This window comes from Cnephaeus nilssonii, assembly GCF_951640355.1.
Source record: "Cnephaeus nilssonii genome assembly, chromosome: 10".
Taxonomy (NCBI): domain Eukaryota; kingdom Metazoa; phylum Chordata; class Mammalia; order Chiroptera; family Vespertilionidae; genus Cnephaeus; species Cnephaeus nilssonii.
In genome coordinates, this window is record NC_137081.1 from 41,167,212 (window position 1) to 41,179,318 (window position 12,107).

The 12,107-nt window shown below is 33.6% G+C and overlaps 1 protein-coding gene across 1 annotated transcript in view; it reads right to left on the bottom strand.

Annotated features, from left to right (window-relative positions):
* The window catches only part of AGPS (alkylglycerone phosphate synthase), a 126,332-nt gene that overhangs the window by 60,584 nt on the left and 53,641 nt on the right, over positions 1-12,107 (bottom strand). Inside the window, exons 9-10 of the mRNA XM_079782053.1 lie at positions 10,203-10,328; positions 6,620-6,728 (exon numbers count right to left, since the gene is read on the bottom strand). Coding sequence (XP_079638179.1) covers positions 6,620-6,728; positions 10,203-10,328 — 235 coding nt within the window. The remainder of the gene's footprint in view (positions 1-6,619; positions 6,729-10,202; positions 10,329-12,107) is intronic.

Sequence of the window (12,107 nt, forward strand, 5' to 3'; positions counted from 1 at the left end):
AGTATCACATGATCTCACTCATATGTGGAATCTAATGAACAAAATAAACTGATGAACAAAATATATCCAGAGACATAGAAACATGGGACAAACTGCAGAATCTCAGAGAGAAGGCAGGGTGGGTGGATGGGAAGAACTTATATGTATATATGCATAACCCATGGACACAGACAATAGTGTGGTGAAGGCCTGGGGGAAAAGGGGTGATGGGTGCAGATTAGAAGGGGTCAATGGGGTAAAAAAAGGGGATGTCATTATCAACAAGACAAGCAATAACAAGTATTGGAGAGGTTGTGGGAAAAAGGGAACCCTCATTCACTGCTGGTGGGAATGTACACTGGTATAACCACTACAAAAAGCAGTTTGGCGATTCCTCAAAAAAATTAAGAATAGAGCTCCCATATGACCCTGCAATCACACTCCTGGGTATCACTGAGTGGCCAGATTATTATGATCTCTGAATGCATAATAATTTGGCCACTCAGTGTATATCCTATATAATAAAAGGCTAATATGCAAATTGTCCCCTCGACCAGGAGTTCGACCAGCAGGCAGGTCGGCCAACCGCCCATGTCCCCTCCCCCTGGCCAGGCTGGCCAGACCCCACCCATGCACGAATTCATGCACCGGGCGATAGATAGATAGATAGATATACACACTGAGTGGTCAGATTATTATGTGTTCAGAGATCATAATAATCTGGCCATTCAGTGTATATCCAAAAAACTCAAAATCATGTATTTGCAAAGATATATGCACTCCTATGTTCATTGCAGCATTATTCATGGTGGCCAAGACATGGAAACATGTCTACTGCAGAAATGTCCTGTGGTAGAGGACTGGATAAAGAACATGTGGTACATATACACAATGGAATACTATTCAGCCATAAGAAAGGATGAAATAGTGCCATTTGCAATAACATGGATGGTCCTTGAGAACATTATGCTAAGTGAAATAAGTCAGTCAGAAAAAGCTAAGAACCATATGATTTTGCTCATATGTGGGATATAAAACGGAAACTCATGAACACAAACAGCAGTGTGGTGGTTGCCAGAGGAAAGGGGGTAGGGAGAGAAGGGGTCCTAATATAAGGTGACGAGAAGATATGACTTTGGATGGTGGTCACACGGTGCAATATACAGATTTTGTAACATAGAAACCCACACCTAAAACCTATATGTTCATGTTGACCAATGTCACCCCAATCAATTTAATAAGTAAAATTAAAAAAAATTTTTTTTATAATTTTCAAATATGTTTTTAAGAAAATTAAATGCTTTGCCCGGGTGGTGGTGCTCAGTGGTTGAACATCGACCCATGAACCAAGAGGTTCCTAGTTGGATTCCCAGTCAGGGCAGATGCCTGGGTTGTGGGCTCAATCCCTAGTAGAAGACATGCAGGAGGCAGCCGATCTATCATGGCAGCTCTTACACATCCATGTTTCTATCCTTCTCCCTTCCACTCTCGATAAAAATCAATAAAAACATACTTTTAAAATAAAGAAAATTAAATGCTTCAATTGTTATTTAATACTAGTGGCCCAATGCATGAATGAAAATTTGTGCAAGAATGGGCCTTCGTTCTCCTGGCTGCCGGCACCGCCTTCGCTCTGTCCGGAGCAGCCTTTCTGTTTTCCCACACTGCCCAGAGGCCGGGAGCGGCTGGGGTGGTGCGAATGCCTGTGTCGTCACCATGGCAATGACACAAGCTTCCCGTCCCATGCTCAGCACCTGCATATGCAAATTAACCTGACAGCTTTTGTTGGGTTAATTTGCATACTCACTCCTGATTGGCTGGTGGGCGTCGCTAAGGTACGGTCAATTAGCATGTTACTCTTTTATTAGGTAGACAAAATATAAGTATTTGCTTGAAGTAAATAAAATCTTTCATAATTTAAAAATATACTTTTAGGTGACTTCAAGGCAGAGAAGAATGGCAGTCATTTGATTCTGAATCCTCTCTCTCTACTTTACCCCCCCAAAAAAACATAAAAAATCAATCTTATACTCAAAAATAACCAATTTCAAGGAAAAACAAATAAAACCACTCAGGAACTACACCTTCAGTATTACAAGGAGACAAAACAAACAAACAAACATTATGACCTTCAAAATACCTGTAAGTAGAAATTTTTTAAAAATTCCAAAAGACCTCTACAGCCTTCCAGCTGCTACAAGCTTGTAAGAGCAGAAAATAAGAGGAGGCTTAAAAGATTGCAAAAGAAAGAGTACAGAGTAGCAGAGGACTTGGAGGAAGCACAGACAAAATCAACCCCAGAATGCCAAAGTGCAACAGAAATATCAAAATATTATACAGGGTTTGGTAATCCATAGCCCTGGCTATTGGAGGGGTTTGAAAATGGGAAGAAACAGAAATGGCAGCCTTGGAGAAGCAAAGGGAGTATCTTCAAGGGAGCATCATATTTTGAGAAGTGTGGTACTCGTTGGAGACAAAGCAGTGAAGGGGAAGAATAAAATAAAAAATAAAAATTACAAATCCCATAGAAATGAAAGAGACACAAGGCATGTCATGCCTTCTCTCAACAAAACCACCATCATCCATAAAGTAAGAAGTACAAAAGAGGTTAGAAGCGACAGGAAAAAAAACCTCTCAAACTAGAAATCCTTTCCAAATAATAAACAGGAACAGAAAAGCAGACCAAATCCATAAAACCCTATTGGAGAAAAATCAGAAAATGTAAACAAAAGCTTTTCTGTGGGTGAAAAGCTCCCCCTACCCAAACCAACCATAATGTTAAAAACTGTAACACATTTCAAACTGAATTAAATATTGTCAAACAAGTATTTGGGCATATGAAAAAATTCCTAAATCAGAAATATAAATACTAAAAACTTAAATGGACAAAAAACAAGAAATAAAATAAGAGATGATCAAACTCAGGAAAGAAACAGAACAGTAACAACAACAACAAAAAACATAAAGAACGAAGGCTAATTTAAAAGACATCCAAAGAGAACAGAAAATAGATTCAAATGAAAATTTAATAAAGGGCATTGAAGAAAGATAGGAAAATAACTAGAGAATGAAAATGAAATAAAAAAATAAATCAAGAAAAAAGGTCAGAGAAACAGTGGTTGAAATGGAAAAGAAGGAAAGGAAATCAGATATATGTATAAGAAAAATAAAAAACAATGGGGAAAACCCCTAATATTTAATACTACAATCCAAAAAAATTTTCCACAAATAAAATAAGATCTGAATATTTACATAGAAATTGTGCACTAGGTACCAGAGCAAAATGACACAGGACAATAAACTCGGAGTTGTAAAAGCAGTAAATTTTAACAATAATGAAACAAAAAATTCTCAGGGCCTCCAGGCAAAAAGAGGAATCAAGTTACAAAGGCAAGAAAGTTGGCATCAGGTTTCTTTAAAACAACAAACAATGGAGCAGCATTTTCAAAAAACAAGGCAAGAAAGTGTGACCTAAGGATATTACATCCACTCAAAATGACCTGCAAGTATTAAGGCTATAGAAAACCAGTTTAGAACATTCCAGAACTCATGGGCTATACATCTGTGCCTCTCCTGAGGAATCCAGTAAAGGATAAGCTTTATTTAGCCAAAAGGTGACTAGTAAGACTACAAAAAAAGAACCTATAGTAAGCATTTAACCTATTTCATCCTACAGAAAAGGTTAAAAGGTGGGTCATGAGTGTGTGTTTTTTAAATAAGTACTTTTAATTTAACCACTTTCCAAATAGAAAAGCAAATCATTGTAAGTTACTAGTAAACTCCATACATAGAAAAATACAAAGCATTTCAAATGCTTTCACTATTTATTATAATTTTCATTATATTGATCACATTAGAGCATTTAAAATGAGAGCTGCTTGTTAAAATAAAATACAAGAAGTTCATAACACCAAACAAGACAAAAACATTAAAGGGATTAGTCACAGGTGTAACTTAGTAAGATAGGGGAAATTTAATGATAATGCTTTCAAGATTGTCCTCAAATGATTTAACTGCAACAAAAGAAAAATATTATTAAAGCTCAAGGAAAAGTTTATGATTCACAGTTAAGGCAGGAGTTTATTATTTAGATAGTTTAAAATAGCAAATAATAACACATTTTATAAAAGAATATGACTTCACATAAAATTACTCCCTCAATCATGCTATCTCCTGGCCTATATTATGATGACTTTACATCCACATACATACAAACATGGGGATTAGGGACCATAAATACACCTGTAAAGGTCATTAATGCCAAAATAATAAAGTCACAATAATAGTGATAAATTTAACATTTACTGAGTACTTACTACATGCTTATAAACTGCTTAGCATAATCTCATTTAATCCTCACAAAAAGCTTATAAAGATTTTTATTTTATTATCCTCATATTATAGCTGAGGTCACTGGGAATAGAAAATTATGTAATTTACACAAAGTTACAAAAACGTAAGTAGTGAAATCAGAATTGAAATCCATATCTAATAGATTTCACAGCTCATGCTCTTAAATCATGGCATTCTTCATGCACATTTATAATAAAATTTCATTTAAATACAGTAATTTACCCTAGCATATGTTTTTATACATCATATTTCTTTTGCATATTTATTATATTAATGAGTTTGTCTTTCTTAAATTTATTCAATAATTAACTAGAGGGAGGCAGTCCAATCTTTTAGATAAAGTTCAAACTATTTTAAAAAGGCATAAAGACTATATTATCTCTAACCACCCTATAACCTTTACCACTCTGCCCATCAACCTGCTGCCCACTCTACCCTACAATTAAATCTTATGTTCCCATTCTACCGAAAAACTGAGAGCTTCATAAACCAGACATGGTTCTTTCTTACTTCTAAGCCTGACCACATGCAGTTTTCTCTGCAGGACAATTCTCTCCAACCTTATCTCTCAACCTTGTCTGAAATTACTTTCTCCTTATCAACCCTCAAGGACCACTTTGAGCATGGCTTCTCTTGGGAAGTCTTCTAATACCCATTCATGTGACCTTTTGCCTATATTTTCCAGTGTTTATTTCTATCAGAGAATTTATCAATCTGTATTATTATGGTCTATTATTACCTGTGTCCTGAGTGTGCCAGCACAGTACCTAATCAATGGGATTTTTAAAATGTCTAAAGTGGTTACTTGAAAAGATAATTTATATTTATCATTTTTGATACTTATTGTTATTCAATTTGACATCTATTGGGAAAAGTTATATACTTTTAGTTAACTTTCAGATGATTCAATAGTACAAAAAGTCCCAAAATAATAGAGAACTGTATTATTTAAAAGAATTTAACATTTTATTTTTGTCATTAAAACTGTTCTGTTTTTCCTTAGAAGAGTATACTGATCAGAAAAGGAGTAAGAACAAACAAGAAAAACAAATAACAAAAACTCAGACACAGGCAACAGTTATGGTGGTTGCCAGAGGGAAGGGGAATGGGGGTAATAAAGGGAAAAGGGGGTCAACTACATGGTGATGGAAGAAGACATGACTGTGGGCACACAATGCAATATACAGATAATGTGTCCTAGATTTGTACACTTGAAACCTCTAAAATGTTATTAACCAATGTCACTCCAATAAATTTAATTAAAAATATAAAAAATAAAAATTGGAAAATTAAGAGTAAACTGGGGAGATACCTTGACAAAAGTTTGTTATTGGTTGTTATGAAAAAGATCTAAACTATTCCACTGATCATACTCAGTAGTTGACCTCTAGCATGTCCTAAGACACATAGTGTGTTTTTCCCTCCTTGGTATTAGTGTCAAAAGTTAGAATTTACCCCCCTAGGTTATTATAAACTGTTTTTATCCATGCATATAACTAAATGTTTCCAAACTCCATCTTTTTTTCAGCTTGTACCACCTTCTGAAGTTAGTAATGAGTTCCTCTGCTAATTTAGAAACCCTGTTTTATCTTATTTCTCTGCATTTAAGGAGTTTCCCTTTATATAATTCTAAGAATTAAAAAAATGAGCACATGTTCACCTTCAATTCACAGTGCTTACATAATAATTTGCAAAACAGAAGGAAGATTAGTATTTTTTCTGATTGGTACAGAAATTAAATATTTGGAATAAAACAGAGAACTACATTCTAATCTACACAACATCAAGTAGCCAAGCAAAGGATACCATTTCAGTAGTGAAATAAATAAAAGACCAACATAAGTTTTAAAAGTATGTGAATCAACAGAATTTAACTTCCACTTCTTAAACAAAGCAAATAGCAATAATAACAGATATAATTATAGAAAGACAAGACATGAAACAACACTTTATCAGCCCTTTCCCCATAATTATTCAGACATTAAAGAATATTTTTAATCCTAACAACTTTTCTTAATATTATTAAAAACTCTAAAAGAAAAATCAAATAAAACCAAAAGACCAAGCTGTCTCTAAAACTATAAAAAAGTAAAATGTAAAAGGAAATTTAATAAGATGTTCTCATAATAAAAACTTTATGAAGTACTAAAGTAATGAAACTTAAAAAATATCATTATTTAAATAAATATGTCTTTCTTTCAAATATCTGATATCACAATATCACAGATACTCATAAAACTGAGTCAGTAACATGTATTTTTCATAATAAATTTGCAGTTATATTTACCTTCAGATCCCATGATGAAGTGATGGATATCAGGGCCTGTTGACATACGAGGTCCTTGACAGCTTTTTTCTATTATACCTCTAGGTGTTACCATTTTTATATGAACCACCTGTTTAATACAATGCACGATGTAAGTTCTAGCCATTTATCAATGACTGTTGTGTGTGTACACACATCCAGATATTTATATAAAACACTACTTTTTAAATATTGGGTTAGATAATAAATGTTGCTGCCCTTCAGAATTCTAATATCTTTTAGTAATTATTAAACTAAAAATAAATTTTATAAATTTTAAAAGAGGGACAAATCAATCTAAGATTCTTATTGGTTTAGATATATTCATTATCTTAGGAACAGCTTAAGCACATTTCTTTTAACCAAATTTAGTCTTGGGTTATCTATGTAGCAAAGAACTAAAGGACAGAAAAAATAAGCAATGATTATATTTTAATAGGTTCAATATTTCACTTATTTAACATTATCATTCAACTCAAACACTGCTTAGAATTCTAAAAATATATATATTCTTGCCTTATCCCCTCCTTCAACGTAGCTAATCTGCCTCCTTAGTAAGAAAGAGTGAAAAGATTAAAGTATTAATTATGATCAGGTCAAAGATGGGATGAAGAGGGAGATCCAGTGACTGAGTTAAAGAGGGAGAGAGACATGTGTGTGATATATCTGTGAGATATGTTTCACACAGGTGAAAAAGTAAGTACACTGTGTGGGGGAGGGGTTGTCATTCAAAAATAGTTCCTGAGATCTGAATCCAAAATGGTTACGTAAAAATCCAACACATTTTTAGAATGATTTTTGAACAAATAAATAAAAATAGTCCATATACTGTTGAAGAAAATGAGCAGAGAACATCAATAAGCAACTTACAAAATAAGAAATAAAAATTGCCAAAGAGATCATTTCAAAAGTTTACATTTACTAGCAATTAAATAAATTAAAATTAAGACAAAATATAAATAGTCTAATAAAATAAGGATTCTCATAGGGCTAGTGGGAATGTCAACTGGCACAAAATCCCTGTAGAGCAATTTGGCTATAAGGATACATAGATTTAAAAATGTTTAAGCATCTTGTCCAACAATTCAAGCTCTAGGAACTTACCCCCCCCAAAAAAATTTAAAGATGTACGCTAGAAAGTATTACTAAAGTGGATATTTTCCCCTTTGTTTTCGATAATTTTGAAATCAAGAACAACTTAAATGTTTATTAATAGGGAGTTACTTTAATAAACTATGAATTACCAACAAAAGAATTACATGCACTCTATTTAAATGATGGTGCAAACCTATGTTCATTTACATATTAACATGTCAATAATATAAAAAGCAGAATAAACATGATATGATCCTTTTTATATTAATATACACACACACACACACACACACACACATATATATATATATGTGTTTGTGAGCATGCCAAGAAAATGGTCTGTAAAGATAAGTACAAAGATATTAAAAGTGTTAGAAATTATTTTATTTATTAGTTCATATAATAGCATATCTGAATTTCCTTCTATGTTTAATAACTGAATAGTATACCAAGAAATCTTTTACAGAAGCAATGGATTATTGCTGATGGCCAAGAGCTTCAACTTTATAGCAAACCATAAAAATCATAATCATTTAATCAAATGATCAGGAAATCATTTATGAAGAGATAACCATTAGGTTAAAAAATATTTGAGTTGGACTATAATTAGAATTTCTTAAAATGACCTTAAAAACAAGTAGCAACCAGAATGTAAGATGAAAAGTTTATCCCATAACATACAGAAAGCACCAAGACATCTCAATTTTCAGGTTATAATATTAAAAATTTATACTAACCATCTTCAGCTTTTTTCAAACAACTAAATAGGTATTAGTATCATTACTTATTGTACTTGAAAGAATTATGCAACAATATTGCATAATTTTGAGAAATATTTTTAACACAAGAAATTTAATGTTTTTCATGAATTCTACTCTAACCACATAAAGGAATATATCAACTTCAGTAGTTTTCATAAAAGCAATTAATGTAAATTAAGAGTTTCAGTGGAAATCATATATTATAAAAAAATTTATGCTAAAAGTAAAATATGCTAAGTAATTATTAATGCAAATAAGTACATTACGATATATGCTTATAATTTATGGCCCTTAAATTTCTCTAAAAAAGGATGAAAATAAATTACATGCTTTAGTAGTACTAAATATAGCAATCTGTCAAATATTTGCTAACTCTGATAAAGCTCTTAATAATACAATAGCAAAAGGATCAAATTCTCTCTCTGAAACTGAATTTATTTTTATTGCAAAATGAAAATTTTGATTTCTAAAATATCAGTAAAAATATATATAAACAGGGTAATGTAAAATTTTAAAAAGTATTCATAATACAGACACTTAAAGTCTTAAATTTCTGATGTAACTATAAAGAACCAAAATTCATTAAAGATTTGGTATTTCCGGTAATGAAGATATTGATAAAAATGTTGAAACTTTAGATTTGAAAAGCAAAGATAAGTAACTCTAAGAATAATGTTAGGAACATAACTTTAATAGTCTCATAAAGTTATTTAAAATTGTTATCAAAATATTGCTGATAAGGAAACTAACATTTTTGAAGCACCTACTACATACCAGGAACTGCTAAGAATTTTCATTTTACGTCCTTTACTTTTTATAATTCTATACAGCAATTACTATAATTTGTTCCATTTTACAGAGGAGAAAACTTGTTTAGAAAGGTGAACCAATTTGCACAAGGTCACACAACTATCAGGTCAACTACTAAAAGAACAAATGGAACAAACAATACCTAATTCCTAACCAGAATGCCCATAGTTACACTATTATCAAAATAACTGTCAGCCCTGGCTGGTTTGGCTCAGGGGGTAGAGCGTCGGCCTGCAGACTTAAGGGTCCCGGATTCGATTCCGGTCAAGGGCACATAACCAGGTTGCAGGCTCTATCCCCAGTAGGGGGCATGCAAGAGGAAGCCATTCAATGATCCTCTCTCATTGGTGTTTCTCTCTCTCTCTCTCCCTCTCCCTTCCTCCCTGAAAATAAAAATATATTTTTAAAAAATAATAATAACTGTTAAGAGCACTGACACCAGATCAGTAAAACAAAATGGTGTGCACACAAAACACTAGAGGTTATATGGCCACTCACTAGAAAATTTTCATTCAGGCTCTTGAACTCTATATAGAAAAATTATTTTTTCAGAAAAATATAAAAATCTCCTAAGGCAAAAGAGTAACAATGATGAGATCATCTAAATAAATTGAATAAAATCTTGGTAGAGTTGAACACTGAAGCTCCATGAGGATTATCAAACAATATTTATATATTTTATGTCATATACTATGAAACATTTACCAAGCTTAAATATCAATCACTTGAAAAGGAGCACCCTTGAGTAATGACCACTGCACAGTCAGTGTTACCATAATCAAAAGAAGTATATTTCTGAGGGGACTCCACCACCCAACTAAATTTTAAAGGCTTCCATCACTTTATAATAATCTCTATATATTAATCAATGATTATACAATAACTACAAAAAAATTTACCAGGTCTTCAATATTGCCATAGATATTCTTCTTCATGCCTGATGCCCGAGTAGATACCCATCCTCCCACAGTGCTGAATTCCAGGGAATCTGGTTCATGACCTGTACAATAACCACTTTCTTTAAGCTGAAAAACAAACATGTAATGTTTTACTAGTGAAAATTGTCCCATTTCACAAAGCACTCAACATGTTAACTCTTCCCACTTTTAAATCCCCATATGTCACTGGAATTTAGATTCATTAAAACCTATATACAAAAAGAAATACTTGTTACATCATACTTGTCCAAAAAAAAAATGTTTAAGCTTTTGCATCAAGGAAAACTTTACAACACTAAGATGCGATCCAAAGACAGTTGTATTTTTCACAAGTTCACAAGACAATCTTACTCCTTATATCCTTTTATTTTAAAGCCAACTACCCAGCCTATTATTTTTTTCCACAAAGAGACCATGTAAATACTTATGGAGATCAGATTATGCTTAAACAACTGCCAACTTCACCTAAACACTTTCAATAAATAAAGCACTTAATCTCTTTTCCCCTACCCTAATATAATATGCAGCAGGCCTGCAGAAAACCCAAGCAAATTGCCTATACTTAATTCTCTCTAGGAGTCATGTGTTTTAATGTACAGCCATCTGGCCAGGTTTCCTGCATGTAATACTGTCATTTATTTGTAATGCAGATTGTGCATTCCTGTACATTAAATAGTCACTTGTTTCTCATTTTTCTATATTAGTTTGGCTTTGCCAGCTGCACAGCACCTGAGGTTGAATGGATGCCCTTTACTGCAACACCAAAGCCATCCCACTGAAATCATTTTAAAGACTCTGCCATCTCATGTCAAACAGTACAGACACCACCATCTGCATACCCACTGTCTACTGCACTCAAGCTCATCAATCTGTGTTGACCATTTGATAGTCATCCAGTTAAGCAACTGCTTCTATTTTTCAAGTAACCCATGCATAGATGTAGAATATGTCAGCTATGTTTGTATCCACATATTTAAGTACTAGTGGCCTGGTGCACGAAATTTGTACACATTAAAAGGGAATTGGAGGAAATATTTTAATATTGCCCTTTGTCCTTTGCCAGGGGCGAGGACGCGATTCTCACATCCTGGGAGGCCCGGCACAGGGGCGGGGAGGTGAGCCTAACATCCCTGGGCCCGTTGCCGGGAGTGGAGATGAGAGCCTCACGTCCCAGGGTCCATTGCCAGGAGTGGGGATGCGAGCCTTATGTCCCAGGGGGCCGTTGCCGGGGACACGAGCCTCACATCCTGGGGGGCCTGGTGCAAGGGGTGGGGACGAGAGCTTCACATCCCGGGGGCCTGGTGCAGGGGGCGGGGACGCGAGCTTCAAGTCCCTGCTCACCTGCTCCTGCTGCGCACGCAGCCTACTGATTGGTCATTATGTGAAGGCATCCCGACCAATTTCCATATTACCCTATTATTAGATAGATGGTATGAAAGTTGTAATCCAAAATTTGAGAGCCAATTGGTTAAATATAATTTGTTAGCTTTCTCACACAACAATGCAAATTATTTACCTTTTCTAGGTTTGTTGCTAGGAAAACAAGGTTTAAAAATATATCAATTGTCACATAATAGAATTTTTTCACTAAATATTTAATATATTTATTTAATTTTAAGAGGTTAATAACCACCCACAAGAAGATAGCTTAAATACATGACAAAACAGGTTAAAATGAAGATTATAAAACTGTTATATTTCTTTCCTAATTTCCAAACAATCTATATTCATATTATTTATTTTCAAAAGACTACTGCTTCTCAAATTTTCTAAAAATAGAAGGAAAAGAAAAGATATTCATGGAAACTTAGATGTGCTAGGTACTGAATAGGTAGTTTTCACATATTCTCAAGACAAAATCTCCAC